At 37.9% G+C, this 16,439-nt stretch overlaps 1 protein-coding gene and 1 non-coding gene across 2 annotated transcripts in view; one reads left to right on the top strand and one right to left on the bottom strand.

The window, feature by feature from the left end:
* Positions 1–16,439, top strand: part of DNAH8 (dynein axonemal heavy chain 8) — a 285,679-nt gene that overhangs the window by 96,372 nt on the left and 172,868 nt on the right. The window contains exons 26-32 of the mRNA XM_076003387.1: positions 326–522; positions 1,044–1,170; positions 4,191–4,426; positions 6,383–6,487; positions 10,228–10,341; positions 12,155–12,217; positions 15,334–15,434. Coding sequence (XP_075859502.1) covers positions 326–522; positions 1,044–1,170; positions 4,191–4,426; positions 6,383–6,487; positions 10,228–10,341; positions 12,155–12,217; positions 15,334–15,434 — 943 coding nt within the window. The remainder of the gene's footprint in view (positions 1–325; positions 523–1,043; positions 1,171–4,190; positions 4,427–6,382; positions 6,488–10,227; positions 10,342–12,154; positions 12,218–15,333; positions 15,435–16,439) is intronic.
* Positions 8,437–8,499, bottom strand: LOC142871265 (U7 small nuclear RNA). Its single transcript, XR_012919519.1, has one exon. It is a non-coding gene; the product is annotated as a U7 small nuclear RNA (small nuclear RNA).

The raw sequence follows: 16,439 nt of genomic DNA, 5'->3' as shown, positions 1-16,439 counted from the left end.
ATGTCTCTCCTTTAACCATTAAGCTGTTCCACAGGGTAGAAATTTCAACTCTTTTAACCTTTTCTTAAAGGGCTTTTTAAAACTGATTTTAATCAGTGTCTTTCAGTTCTCTTTGAATCACACAATTCTTCCAGATTAAAGAAATCTAGACCTTAAAATCTAACACAATAGTTTAATAAGTGAAGATAGCAAGAAAAGAGCTCTAATTACTTAGAAAGCTCCTAATTGCTTGAAGAAAATAATTTAAAAAACTATAGATATGAAAATTGATAGTATTAAAGTTGGATATAGAAGTTAATTATAGTATGAAAACATCTGTTTTCAGAATCTTTTGAAGAAATTATTCCTGCGAGGAAGCTGAAGAATTTCTACCCGGGTGTAGCAGAGCACAAGGACATTTCCAAGCTGGTCCTCCTCCTTTCATCCTCTGTGAATTCTCTGAGAAAAGCGGCTCATGAGGCCCTGCAGGACTTTCAAAAGTATAAGAGTCTCTGGACAGAGGACCGGGACGTGAAAGTGAAGGTGTATTTCCTTTACTTGTGATGTTGTTCAGGTTTTAATCATTTGTCTCTAACTCTTGAGGGCGGACTGAGCAGAGGCCCAGGGCCTTTAAATGCCAAGCTCTCGACAAGTTCTAGCTGGTGTGATTCTCACATGGATACACTGAGGCGGTTGATCAAAATGAGATTTCAGACAGATTTCGTTTAATCCCCTTAAACAATCGAGTACCAGTTATGTGCCAGACACTGTCCAGAGGCCCCGTATTCAAGGGGGTGTCACACCTACGTAGACCCAGCTGTGTTAAGGCTCAAGGAAGCTTTAGAGTTCTGAAGAATGATTCGCAGTAGGCTGTGAAATTCTCTCTCATCGCCTCCTCTCCCGGTACTGCCAGGATGTCTCGTTCTGCACCCAGCCGCTGGCCCCATAGCACATGCAAGTGTGAAAGTGTATAAGCAAATGCAGTTTTCTAATTTAGCTATTATAAGTGTAAGGTTTATACTGTTAAAAAATTAAAGGAAATATTAACTCTTCCCTTACTGTAGGAGTTTTTGGCTACTGACCCCTCTCTGACGGAAATCAGATCAGAGATTCTACACTATGCTACTTTTGAACAGGAGATCGAAGATTTGAAGCCAATTATTATTGTAGGAGCACTTGAATTACATACAGGTATTTAAAGTTTTTGTATTATGTAAAATATCTATATTTTGACGTGAAATGTTACTTTGTTTAGCAAGCAGTTATTAAGCTACCTTGGTGTAATATTATAAATGTTAAATAGTTCTGGGCCATCAATACTCTTTACACACACACAAACACACACACACAGTCTGATTCCTCAAATGGCAAACAACTAAAACTACAGGGGAAATTCTCTTTTAGGTGACTATGAGGAGAAGTTATGTGCATGAGATAGGAGTCAGATGGTTTGAGGTCTCCTGAGAACTTGTCCATTTGGGATTGGAGTATCCAAGGATGACGGGGCAACCACTTACTAAAGACTGAGATGACTTCACAGCTTGCTATAGGAAGAGAGAGCTATGCTGGTCAGGCACGGTGCGCCTGGCGGGGCAGACTGCTGGTCTTACATAGGGCATCTGGGCAGCATGGGGTGCAAGGACTGTGGATGTAAATAGGTTGACACTGTTTGTAGAAGGATGCGTACTCAGGCAAGACTGCTGTCAATTGGTTGGCACTCAGAGGCAGTTTATTGGAATATGTCCCTTCTGATTAGTTTACATTCAGAGGAAAGGGGCTGACACCGATTGGCTTGCAAAAGTATGAGAACCAAGGTGAGTTGGTCTATGGTTTGGGTTTAAAACTGGTTGTCTTGGTTAATTGTTACCATGGTTACAGAACAGTCAGTCTTGTTCTAAGTTTGTGGGAAGATTTTATTCTCACATGATATTTGAATGACCTATTTTACATGAATTACCTATCTTAAGTAGATTTTCAGACCTATCTTTGAAGAGTTAATGTAATTGTGTCTCTGGAATTTGACCTTGTATCCTCTTTAACCTTCATTTCCTCTGCTGGTGATAATTAACAGTATCTACTTCATGAACTTCTTTATGTGAGACACTTAGCGTAGTACCCAGCACATTGTTCAATAAATATTAAATCGTGTTATTATAACTACCAAGAGAGGATTTAGTGACTTGGTAGGCTGAGGCAGGAAGGATGGCTTGAGGCCAGAAGTTCAAGACAAGCCTGGGCAACATAGTGAGACCCCCATCTCTAAAAAAAAACTATGAAGAAAAATTAGCTGGGTGTGGTGGCATACCTGTAGTCCTACCTACTTGGGAGGAGCATCACTTGAGCCCAGGAGTTTGAGGCTGTAATGAGCTATGATATTGCCACTGTACTCCAGCCTGGGCGACAGAGTGAGAAAATTAAAATAAAAAAAAAAAGTATTCAATTTGACAAAGAATCACAAAAACTTGAGGGGATTTCATGTAGAATTTGGGGATTTCCCCTCAAGTACTTGAGATTATTCCTCAAATGAAATAGTTACGGAAACTTCTGTAGAGTTTTGGAAACTGCACTCTATTATTTTTTTTTAAATGTCTTTACACACACACACAAACACACACACACACACACAGTCTGATTCCTCAAATGACAAACAATTAAAACTACAGGGGAAATTCTCTTTTAGGTGATTGTGAGGAGCGGTTATGTACATGAGATAGGAGTCAGACGGTTTGAGGTCTCCTGAGAACTTGATCCATTTGGGATAATGGTTAGCACTAGGACTCTTAATATAAAAAACAACTGTAAGCTGGACATGGTGGTGTGGACCTGTGTAGTCCCAGCTACCGGGGGGCTAAGGTGAGAGGATCTCTTGAGCCCTGGAGTTCAAGTCTGTAGCATGCCATGGCTGTGCCTGTGAATAGCCACTGCCCTCCAGCCTGGAAGACATAGTGAGACCCTGTCTCTGAAAAAGAAAAAAGCAACTGCAGCATACTGTTATGGTGCACCAGGCCAGGGGAGCTTGTTTCTGGAGAGAGGAAATTAACAAATGGAATAGGTAGTGATAATTATGGAGAAAGGGGAAGGGTGGTTGAATCCCTGAGGCCTGGAAAAGGAGAAAACAGGCCGGTGAGAGGACCACATGAGATATGATCTTAGAGTCTCAATCAACAAGCTAGCCGCATGGTTCTTCCTGGGCCACACTTTTTCCTTAGCCCCACAGGCCTCTCATTTGAACTGTTGGAAGGTGAGAGGGGAGCAATCACATTTCAAGCTTGGAAGTGCTGGGGAGTGTAGGGGTATGGAGAAGAAAAGGGAGGAATGGGTGAGGATTGATAAAGTAGAGTTGACTAGTTAGAGCTGTTCTGTTTTCAAGAAACAGGAACTCATTTAAACTGTGTTAAGGGAAAGAGTATATCTCAGAATCCAAGATGCAACTGGGCCTTCAGAACAGACCAGAACCAGTTACAGTACAGGAAACTGAGGAAGTCCTTTCTATCTGCCTTTCGTTTCTCTTTCTCTCTGTGCATAACTTTTTCTGCTTCCCAGACCACATGGCTCCACTCACATCTCACTCCAGACTCTCAAGATGGGACTCTGATTGGTCTACGACAGGTCAGGTTGACCTGGGACCCTTGACTAGGCCCAGGGGACAAGGTCAGGTTATACAGATGCTCTAACCATGTGGGTGAGGTGGACAGTAGAATAACGAGAAAGCTAGAATCATGGTTGGACAGACAAAACACTAGATTTCACTCTACCATGTGGGGTTCCCTAGAGGAAAATGGGGGACATGCATGAGGGAGGATATGCTGCTAATGGAATGGCCAAAAACAGAGCAAGGTTCATGCAGACCAGTGCTAGAACTAGTTTCAGAAATTCTCTTGTAGTGTCTATCTCATGCACAGCTCCACAGGGATATACAAGGGCTATCTGGAAAGTATCCAGCCATTGGTAATGTAGTTTTTCATATTATATAGTTGGATACTTTCTGGAAAGATCCTGTATATCACTGTGGGGATGGGAAGTAAGTCTTCAAGATCTAGTAACCTTTTAGCAGATTGAATTCAGAGTAACCACATTTCAAGTGCTTACTAGCCACAAGTGGCTAGTGACTGTTGAATTGGATGATGCAGTTATAGATGCTCAGTTATAGATTGCACAGTTTCAGAATGCTCTACTTGTAGTCTATTTTCATCTTTTCTTGTCTTCGTCAGAGCCAATGAAATTGGCCTTATCAATTGAGGCTAAGGCATGGAAGATGTTACTCTGTCGATACTTGAATGAAGAATATAAGAAGAAAATGTCAGACATGATTGCATTTATTAATGAATACTTGAAAAAGTTGTCTAGACCTATTCGTGATTTAGATGATGTCAGGTTTGCAATGGAAGCCTTGTCTTGTATCCGTGATAATGAAATCCAGATGGATATGACTTTGGGGCCAATTGAAGTAAGAAATTATTGCATTTTTCTTTCTCGAAATGCTTTATTTTGTGGGGGTTAGGGGGAGCAAATAGAGACACACTAAAAGAATGATTCTTTAACATATTCCTTCATCTATTATATGGAAAAATCTGTTAATTTCTCCTTTCTTTTTTTTTTTAATTTGTTTTTATTTTGGCATATTATGGGGGTACAGATTTTAAGGTTTCAATAAATGCTCATTTCCCCCCCTCCCCCCAAAAGTCTGAGTCTCCAATTTCTCCTTTCTGATGTTGATGTCTTTGGAGGAATTTTGACAATTGTTAACAGTGAACAGTATACAAAGAAATATTAATATATTAATGATGCTGTACTGGCTAGACAGTATCAATGTTTGATACGGGCACCAAAATTTTATAGAAAGGAATGGTTGCACTCTTTCATGTCAATCCCGACATGTTAGGCAAGTTCTCCAAATATCTTTGGCTTTGCCTTAGAAACCGGTTACAGGTCTCCCTCGTGAGCAGTGGCATATCATGGCAGTATGGTGTGAACAGTCCACCCAGGCTCAATAGTAAACTGTTGGAACTTTTATCAACGAAAGATGTTTTTAGGAAAGAGCACTGGATTAGTTTCCTACTACTGCTATAACAAGTTATCACAAACTTAATGGCCTAAAATAGCACAAATTTATTATCTTATAGTTCTAGAGATCAGAGGAAGTCCAAAAATGGGTCTTATGGGGCTAAGATCAAAATATCAACAGGGCTGCATTGCTTCTGGAGGCTGGCTCTTGGGGAGAATGCATTTCTCGCCTCTTCTGGCTTCTCAAGGCTGCCCACCTTCCTTGGCTCATGGCTCCTTCCAGCAATGGCATGACTCCTACCTCTGTTTCTGTTTCTGTTGTCATATCTTCTCTGACTCCACCTCTCCTGCCTCCTCCTTTCCCTTGTATGAACCTTTGTGATTACATTGGGCCCACCTGCTTAATCCAGGGTCCTCTCCCCGTCACAAGCTTCTTAACTTAATCACACCTGCAAAGTCCCTTTTGCCATGTAAGGCAATATATTCAGAGGTTTTGGGGATCAGGATGTGACAACATTGGGAGTCCATTATTTTGTCTATCACAAGTATTTTATGGTTAATATTATTTAGAATTTCCGACTCATAGATAGAGATAGATGGTGATAATAAAAATCAGATTTTTAGTTAGTTTTATTATTGTTTTGTTCTCTGTAGACAATGTACTCCCTTATTGCCTGCACTAGCTGGGGGAATTGGCACCTCCACTGCCTCCTCTTGGTACCCAATGCTCATGACTCTTTTATGCTTTCTTAAACCCACTTAAGAGTTTATACTCTTTGGAAGCTAATGGACTTCCCGCTTTTGCTACTTTTAAAAATCTTAGTATTTGGGAATTCTGGATGCTGACCACTCATTTCTCAAGATTTAATAAATTGTCATTTTTTTTTCTGACTGCAGAAGCTTAATTCTTCAGCATACATTCTTTTGGTGAAGCCAATTGCGAGTCCATTCCTTGGATCATTCAAGTTTCTTTCTTTTTTTCTGAATTATCTCCCACATCATCATTGCATTCCATTCCTTATATAGCCAACCCTGTTTTAATAGAGTATGAGAAATTGTCTTGCATGGTGTTGACACATGATCAAGGAGGAGAGAGACACAGAAAATGATTCTAGAGATATTTTCTAGGATAGCATCTCTCAATGTGATCTGACTACATCTCCACCAGAATCACCTAGGTGCTTATCACATGCAGATTTCAGAGCCTATGATCTAGAGTCAATATCTAGTAGTCAGTGAGAATCTAAAGGTGCTTTTTATGCACATTTAATTTTGGAAACCACTCTTTAGTGTATGTTGTCTTCCTCTAAGACAAAGGAACATGTTTTTAGAAGGCATCTAAAGAATTTGTCAATTGCTTTCCCTTGTGATATTTCTGAACTCCACCTCTGCTCTGCAGGAAGCCTATGCTATTTTAAATAGATTTGAAGTTGAAGTAACCAAAGAAGAATCAGAAGGGGTTGATACTCTGAGATATTCTTTCAACAAATTGCAGAGCAAAGCTGTAAGTACAAATTTAAGTACCTTATTTTTCATTAAGCCACTATCTCCAGAAAAAAATGTATTTCATACTTTTTAAATGCTTAGTATACAGTTATGTGTATTATACATAATGATGTTTCAATCAGTGACAGACCACATGAATGATTCTTATAATATTAAGTTTATAATACTGTATTTCTTTACATAGTTTGGATTCAAGTTCCTTGTCATATAAATTATTTGCAAATATTTTCTCTCATTCTGTGGGCTATTCTTTCACTTTATTGATGGTCTCTTTTGAAGCACAGAAATTTTTAATTTTGATGAAGCCTAATTTACCTGTTTTTGTTGTTTCTTGTGTTTTTGGTATCGTATATAGGAAACCGTTGCCCAGTCCAGGGTTATGAAGATTTGCTCCCAAGTTTGCTTATGAGTGTTTTTTATAATGTTTGGTCTCTGATACATTTTAAATTAATTTTTATATGTTACCGGTGCAACTTCATGCAAAAGCATGTGGATATCCAGTTACCTCAGTATCATTTATTGAAAAACTATTCTTTCACCAATGAATTATCTTATCAACCTTGTTGAAAATCAATTGACTATAAATGTAAAGGTTTATTTCAGACTCTCAACTTTATTTTGTTGTTCTATATGTCTATCCTTATGCCAGTACCACACTGTCTTAATTACTATAGCATTGGAGTAAGCTTTTTAAGGCTGGGTACAATAGCTCATGCCTGTAATCCTAGCACTTTGGGAGTTGGAGGCAGGAGGATCGCTTGAGGCCAGGAGTTCAAGATCAGCCTGAGCAACATACTGAGACTCTGTCTCTACAAAAAATAGAAAAATTAGCTGGGCATGGTGGATGTGCCTGTAGTCCCAGCTACTCAGGAGGCTGAGGCAGGAGAATCCCTTGAACCCAGGTGTTTGAAGTTGTAGTGAGCTATGATGATGCCACTGCACTCTATCCGGGCCAATGGAGTGAGACTCTGTCTCAAAAAAAAAAAATTATAGCAAACTACACATAACATAAAATTTATTATATTAAAAAATTTTACCATTTTAAGCATACATTTTTATAGTTAAGTATATTCACATTGTTGTGCAACCAGTCTCCATAACTTTTCATCTTACAAAATTGAAACTCTATACCCATTAAACAAATCTCCATTTCGCCCTCCCCCTATCCCCTGATAATCACCATTCTACTTTCTGTCTCTATGAATTTGACTTCTCTAGGTACCTCATATAAGTGAAATCATACAATATTTGTCTCTTTGTGACTGGCTTACACCACTATGCCTGGCAAATTTTAAAAAAAATTTTTATAGTGATGAGGATCTTGCCATATTGCCCAGCCCGGTCTTGAGCTCCTGGTCTCAAATGATCCTCCTGCCTCAGCCTCCTAAAGTGCTGGGATTATAGGTGTGAGCCATTGTTCCTGGCCCTACTTTTAATTTTTTGAAGAACTACTATACTGTTTTCCTTAGTGGCTGCACCATTTTACATTGCCACTAACAGTGCATAAGAGTTTCAGTTTCTCCACATCCTTGCCAAAACTTGTTATTTTCTGTATCCTTGATAGTAGTCATCTTAATGGGTGAGGTGGTATCTTGTTGAGCTTTTGATTTACATTTTTCTAATAATATTGAGCATTTTTTATATGCTTATTAGCTATTTGTGTACCTTCTTTGTAGAAATTCATGTCCTTTGCCCAATTTTTAATCAGGATGTTTGTCTTTTTGTTGTTGAGTTGTAGGAGCTCTTTATACATTCTGAATATTAATCACTCATCAGATATGTGACTTGCAATATTCTCTCCCAATTTGGAGGTTGTTTTTCGCTTTGTTGATTATGCCCATATAATGTTCTTTCTTTCTTTCTTTCTTTCTTTCTTTCTTTCTTTCTTTCTTTCTTTCTTTCTTTCTTTCTTTCTTTCTTTCTTTCTTTCTTTCATATATATAGGGGGAGGGTCTTCTGGCGAGGACTGGAAAACCTGCTAGACAAATTCTAAAACAACTGTAAACACTTGCTTTTTATTTCTATAAGGCTGGTAGTAGTGACCCTTCTTTCATTCCCAATTGTAGTAATTTGAAAAGTCTTCCTTATTCTTGGTTAGTCTAGATATAGGTTTGTCAATTTTGTCAATCTTTTCAAAGAAGAAACTTTTGGTTTGTCATTTTCTCTATTATTTTTCTATTCTCTCTATCATTTATTTGTGCTCTAGTGTTTATTATTTCCTTCCTTCTGATTGCTTTTTAGTTTGTTCTTCTTCACCTAGTTTATTAAGTTTAGGTTACTGATGTGAGATGTTTCTTCTTTTAATGGAAGCATTTATAGTTATAAATTTCTCTGAGCATTTTTAAAATTGGTAAACATCTACATACTAAAAGTTAGACATTAAAAATGAACTCCAAGGGATGGTTCACTTTCTTTAATTATATTGAATTTTATTGAGTATTAATTAAATTGTACATTGGCTTAAAATTTCTCATTTATGGAAGGATTTGTCACTGGTATTGAAGCAAAGCACAGTAGAAAGGACACAGAACTGAAATTGGGGTCGTGGCTTGTGATTGCATCTCTGCCAACCAGTCAATTGGATGATCTTATACAAGTTAATAATGTTTGTTCTCAATTTCTTCATATGGTCATTTAGGAATATTAATAATTTTTATATGCAGTTGTGAGGCTCACTTGAGGTAATGTATATAACATATTTTTTAATACTAATGTTTATTTAAATTCATATTCAGTATCAACTAATAGCTTACTTTGAAAAATGCTTGCTGGTTAGTTAGAGGAATGAGTCTTAGAAAAGAAATGGGGAACTATCCATTGAGATTTAGTGCAACCTAATTTTCTGTTATTTTTCAATGGAAAAGAGTCCTTTAGGTAGTTTTCTAGCTTTTTAACTGTTAGTGTTATACCCACTGACCCATCCTTTAGTAGAGATAGACTGTTCTACACCATAATCACCATTAAACTTAAATCTATTCTGACCTATAAATAGATGATATTGCTGGGAACAGTTAAGAGCAGGGGCCCTGGAACCACTCCGTAAGGTTTTGAATCTTGACTTTGCCTTGTACTGGTGCTGGGATTTTGGGGATTTCTCTGCTTCAATTTCCTTGCCTATAAAACAGGTATAATATTAGCATAATATGATTTACTAACCTAGGGTTTTTATGAAGAAATGAATTAACGTATGTAAAGAGCATGGCAGACAGTAAGCATTATTTAAGTGCCAGCTATTATTATTGAAGGTTTAAACAGAAGCTTTCAAGACCATTGCGGAGGGTATTTGCTTTTTTTTTTTTTTTTTTTTTTTACTATACCTAGAGTAATATCACTTTCTTTTCGAGAATTACTCTAACCACTGAAGCCATGTGAACCTGTTAGAGATTGCTAATCCCAGACCTTGGCCGGGGCCCCAGAGATAGCACGTGACCCAGACTGGGCCAGTCATAATAACTCTTCTCCAAGCCAAAGCAATGGCCTGGGTTGGATCTGCCAGAAAACTTCGCTAACCATAGTTATAGGAAAATGACTTTGCTTCTTGAGTCACAAAGTAGAATGATGTGAGTCTCCTGTAGGTGCCTTTGGGTTGTTAATGTATTTTATTACAAACAGAGACATCCGTGTTCATATAGGACATCTCCATGAGATAAACCTGCTGGGATAGAATTGTTGGTTTCATCTTTAACATGTTACTTTTACTCTCATGTTGAATATTGTTTTTTTTTTTTTTCATTCTAGGTTTCTGTACAAGATGAACTAGTTCAAGTGCAGCCAAAGTTTAAAAGTAACCTACTTGAGTCTGTGGAAGTGTTTCGTGAGGACGTGATAAACTTTGCAGAAGCATATGAGTCGGTAATTTAAGTATTTGCTTGCTGTGTGTTAAAATGTTCTGTGATATGTTCATATGAAGTGAAAGTGATGAGCCCTGAGAAATAGGTTTTTGTATGTAAGTGTCTATATTTGCATGTTTGCAGCTATCAGAAAAAAGGGATGACCAATCTTTTAAGCACATCATATAGAGAAAGAAAGCAAATTTTATTGTTAAAAGGAGCAACAACTTTGGAGATTATGGAACGACCAAAGGGTCTGGTTTTGTCCTTTTGCAGGGCCAGAATTCTTGTGGCTGAAAATGTGATACAGGTCTGGGAAGGCTGTAAGAAACTATAAACAATTTAATGCCAGGGTATTATGCAACTGACCTTGCATTTTCACTAACTTTTAGAGAACCATAAAGGTCACTGAAAATAAATAGTAGATGTCATACTGAGTCAGTCCCATAGGCTATTCAGTCTGGTCTTCTGAGTGATAATGGTGACCTCCTTGAAGTTAAACTCGAAATGTTCCCCTAAAACATTCTTTCTTATAGGGTCACAAGGGATCTGTATTCATAAGATGATTTAAGGCCCTTGGTACTACTTATAAAATGCTTTTGTTTTTACATGTACTGAACTTAACTCTTTTGATTTGTCCTATCATTCTGTTGTTTCCGTTCTAATCAAATGGAAACCAGGCCTGAAGAATGCCTGAGCAGACAAAGCCGGTTAGGTATCTTAAGTGACCTAATCTTGCATGATTTGCAGACATAAGTGAAACTTAATGAGCTATTTTTTTGTACATGTCTATGTTAAAGAAACATAGCTCAACCAATCAGAATCTGTACATAGGGCTATAATTATGTAACTAGGAACTTTCTGGTAGGATAAGCCAAAGAAGGCAACTTTATAACTGTAACCAATCAAGGATTTTCTTTGTATTACTTCTGTATTCACTCTATAAAAGCCTGTGCCTTATGCTTCTGCAGTGAAGCTTTTGAGCCACTTCCGGTTTGGAGCTGCCTGGTTCATGAATTGGTGTGTGTTCAAATAAGCTCTTTAAAATTTTACTGTGCCTCATTTAACCTTTTGCACACTATTATATTGGGAATCTGGTCTATTACTTAGCACATCCATAATATTCATGATTGTACAGACCACATTAATATTCTTACTATCCTCCATTTTTCAATGGGGAAGAGCCCTTGTCATTTTAATGTCACTAGTAAATACTTTTATTCCTTTGATTATTTGGGGGTGTCTTTTTGGGGGATTATTTTGCAATTGTCTTCTGGCTTCTGGCCACCAGAGACTGCCTTCTGCTTCTTCCAAGACTTCAACTTATGTTTGTCTCTATTTCCATATTGGGCTGAACAGTTAATAAAAGGAGACTGTTCTCAGGACTCTGTGTCTGTTATTCTAATACACAACCACAGCATCATCGTTTATAATCATAAATGGAATTCAGCAGGTCTCCTGTGGTACACACTTCATACCGATGTGATTTGGTCACATTTTTTATTAGCTGTGTCAAGGTCGTTTAAAAATGAATGGAGGCTGGAGTGATGAAAATCTTTTAAAATTGATTGTGGTCTTGGTTGCACAACTCTGTGAATGTACTAAAAACCATTGAATTGTACACTTTAAGTGGGTGAATTGTATAGCATATGAATAACATCTCAATAAAGCTGTTACCAAAAAAATAAATGAAAAGTTTCAAGTACAGGACAAAGTTAGATCATTTAAATTAAAAATAATGCTTATTTATGTAGAAGGAAATAATAGATAAATCCAATAATCTGACAAATATATATGATTAAGAATGAAAATGAAGACTATATTATTTCTTACAGGAAGGGCCTATGGTTCCAAATATACCACCCCAAGAAGCTAGCAACAGGCTACAGATATTTCAGGTAAAACCCTTTTTTTTCTTTTTTTTAAGTTATATTGACAATGTATGAATTTTTAAAACGATTTAGGGAAAAATTTATGTTTAACCTTATAATAGAAAAGTTAGTGTCTAAATTACGCACAGACTTTAATTGTATAAGAATCTACTAACGGATATAATTGACCTCTTCCGTGCCCCTCCATGCTCCTTCACAAAATATTTTTGTATTTTTAGAGAATCAGACTCTGATTTTGAACGTGTCACCCTATTCTAGTTTTAAGCATCTCATTTGATGTGTAAAGTGTTCAAAAATTTATAGTATAATAAATTTATCAAGATAAGATTTTAAATGTTGGTAAATGTTTTCTCTGCCTTCCCTCTGAATCCGTTATTTTTCTTCCTTCTGCATCCATCACTTTAAGCTTCCCCACTCCTTTGTCCCACCTCAGACAGAACAATACCTTTTGGGTCAGGCCAACCATTCACTGTTTTTTTTCCTTTACTCAGATTGCTGAGCACATCTAGAGAAAAGAAATCACACACCCATTTGGATTAATGCTTTGCAAATGCATGGATTCCTATGTAAACTTGTCCCTCGGGAGTATAAGGCAGTTCTGTTCTTTTTCCTGTTTCGTACAGGGGCTGAACAATGTGGTCATGTTCTTTTTATGTATGTCCCCTGTTCCGCCCACATTCTTAGTTAAAAAAAATATATTGGATGCCTACTGTCTGGCTTGCTTAATAGAAATTTGATTAAGAAATGGTTCTTACCTCTGAGCTGCTAAAATCTTGCAGGGAGACAGCAAGCTAGAGAGAGAATTCCCAAAACCATGTGATGAGCACTGTGATCTAGTTACACGAAGTTGTGTAATGAAAACCGGTGTAAGGGGCTCCTAACCCACATGGGGGCTGTTGGGGCAGAAAGAGAACGCTTCCTGGAAGAAGAGGCATCTGAGCTGCATCTTGAAAGACTAATTAGAGTTAGCCAGGGGAAGAAGGAGGAAAGCAAGGTAGGCAGAATTTGTAGCTCATATTATACAAATGCCCAGCAGTGAGGAGACAGGGAGATTAGGGAAGAGATGGGCAAAGAGGATAGAGATGAGGATGGAGCAGTAGAGTGGGCAGAGACCACTTGTGGAGGGTGAGTGGGTGATCATAAGGAGTGTGAATCCTACCCTGAGGGCTGGTAGGAGTCTAAGCAGGGAGTGATACACATACTAGATTTTTAAAAACAGTTGTGTTTTTAGAAGATTTTTGTGGTGTTTGTGTGGGCACTGGTGGTTTGGGGGAAGAACTGTCAGACTGATTATAGTTTCAGTAATACAAGCAAGAAATTGTAAAGGCTGAGACCAAGCAAGTGGCACCTGTAGAATGAAGAAAATTGGATGGATCAAGAATTTATTAAAGAGGCAGGATAGGCTTGGAGCCTGGGTTGGGGGGAAAAGATCAAGAATTCCAGCTTGGGCAAATAGGTGAAGATCGAGTTATTTACTGAAGTAGCGAATGTGGGAGGAGGAGTAGCTTTGGGATTTGTTTGAGCAAATGACCTTGTCTTCACATTTACAGAGAAAATAAGGGTATGTTAAAGAAATCAAGGTATTGTTAAGCAACTGTGGGATGTTATGTGCCACACTTTTACCAGGGGCGTGGACACTTCATTGAAAAGACAATGTAGGGCTCATCTCTTGCCTTTTTGTACCTACTGTTCTGCCTTTGCTTAGGGTTGTGAGCCATACATGCTGTTTGCCGTGCATCTGATTGGATATGAGACTTGGGGTCAGATTTGTAGACCCAAATCTGCTCAGAAGCAGACGTACCTCCACCTCCAAACCCCTTCCCCAAAAAGGCAGGTGGCTAGGTCTAGGCACCCCATATTGAGCCTTGAGTCCTAGTGATTCCTTCCTTCCTTCCCTTCCCTTTGTTCCCTTCCTTCCCTTGCTTCCCTTCCTTCCCTTTCTTTCCTTTTTTCTTTCATTATTGAGACAGGGTCTTGCTCTGTTGCTCATACTAGAGTGCAGTGAGCATCATAGCTCACTGCAACCTCAATCTCCTGGGTTCAAGCCATCCTTGTGCTTCAGCTTCCTGAGACACTGGGGCTATAAGTGCACACCACCACACCCTGCTAATTTTTCTGATTTTTTTTTTTTTTTTGTAGAGACAGGGGTCTTGCTATGTTGCCCAGGCTAGTCTTGAACTCCTGGCCTCAAGCAATATTCCTGCCTCTGCCTCCCAAAGTGCTAGCATTATAGGCATGAGCCACCATGCCCAGCCCCCATGGTGGTGTTCTCTAATGCAACTTTATGATGTTTTGGGGGAGTTATTGGACACTCTGCTGGTCTGCTGACAAAGCTGATAATTTGTTCCCTGTTTGGCTGGTGCTATGGGTCTATTTATATTATTTGAAACCTGAAGGAAAAAAAAGGTGAGTGATGGGCTTCCATCAACAGTCTTTACCCCATGAACAAGATTTTAAACACTATTATTTTAATGCATTTTAACTTTGAAATTTTTCTCCTTTCCTAGTGTTCATATAGTCCCATAGGCTCTTCGTTCAGTCAGTTTATTGAGGAATCACTATGCTAACCACTAGGGAATGCTCCTGATTAAAAAAAAAAAAATTAAAAGACGTGTGCATTAACTCTGTTGATTTAAAACGTTAGAATTATTTCAAATGGTGTTAAAGTGGAAGCTTTCATTTTATAGGCTCTTTATTGCATGTGGAGAAAGTAGCAGTGGATTATACTAATCTTCACTCATTTGAGCCTTGTAAGAGAGAGAGATGGCCAGTCTAAATTAGTGAAAAAGCCTGAATTATAGAATTTCTTAATGTAGTTTTATTACTTTCAGTTGTATTTATGAGAACTTGAAATATAGATCTTCTGGAGACCCTTTACTTTATTAAAGAAATAATTTTACATAAAATGGGTGCTTTTAGAATGCTTGAAAGTTAACTCTCCTAAGTCTTTAACTTTTCCTCTGATAGCTTAGTATCAGTATACATTTGCTTCACAAATCCTTATTTCATAGATATTACTTGATCAATCTCAACCTAGCTTTTACTGTGATTATAATAAATTCAACTTTAATGAGATCTGAATTAATTATATTTTAGTACAATTTGAAAACCTTTTGTTATAGGCTAATTTTGATGATCTGTGGAGGAAATTTGTTACGTATTCATCTGGCGAACAACTATTTGGACTGCCTGTGACAGACTATGAGGTTTTACACAAAACCAGGTACATTTAGAAAATATGCGAGTGTTACATGCAAATAATTAAATACTGTCCATTAGAAGGATCATGTCACCATGGAATCCTTTATCATACAGGGAAGAACATGGTTTGGAACACTCCTGAATATCCCCTTGTTCCTGCTTTTCCTGACCTAGTGGACACACTGTCTCCATATACAAAAGAAATGTTCTGGAGGAATAGAAAATACATTGCAAAGATTCTGGGCATGCATGGCCTATATTTACCCTATGCTTCACTTTTTCTTCTCACTATTCTTGAATAGTGTCAGTGATTATGCTGAAGCCCTGCAATTTTGGATAATGTTTGTTTTTTAAGAGGAGTAACCCTCCTCGGCTCCCCTTCCCTTCTTATTGCAGTTAATGCTACAGTGCTCTTCCCCACTGTGTAGACATGGAATTTATTGAGATTGAAGGCCAAAGAACTTAATATATTTTAAACACTAGATCTAAACAAGTGATTTTAATAGAATTTTAGAATGTTTTAATAGTATTTTAAATATAACTTTCCTCAAAAGCAACATTAGTACCGTGATATTAACTCATTAGGGTCTTGGCTTTAGGAGAGAACTTTATGTTGACTTCTTTCAAAGTCACAGCATGGAAATTTCATAGCAAAATAGACATGAAATTTTCCGAAGAGTAATGCTTCAGCCATTTCAGGTAGATGGTTTGTATTTCTCTTTGGCATTCTTCCAAATTTAATCCATTAAACAATTGTGTTAGAATTGCTGGTTCTCATCCCTGGTTGTCTGGCTGTCTCATCCTGGATGTCTGGTTGTCTCATGCAGACATGCCTGGTTGTCTCATCCTGGATGTCTGGTTCTCATCCCTGACTTACTGAATCAGAATTTCTGGAATAGGGTCCTAGTAAATCTGCATTTTTACATACTCTCTAGGCGACTGTTAGACAATCTGAAATGCAGTATAAACTCTCAGTATAGCAAGAAAAACAGTTACCATCATTTACCATCCAGATCAATGGATCATT

The sequence above is a fragment of the Microcebus murinus genome, chromosome 5 (genome assembly GCF_040939455.1).
Source record: "Microcebus murinus isolate Inina chromosome 5, M.murinus_Inina_mat1.0, whole genome shotgun sequence".
NCBI classification, from domain to species: Eukaryota; Metazoa; Chordata; class Mammalia; order Primates; family Cheirogaleidae; genus Microcebus; species Microcebus murinus.
This window is presented reverse-complemented; position numbering and strand designations above follow the sequence as displayed.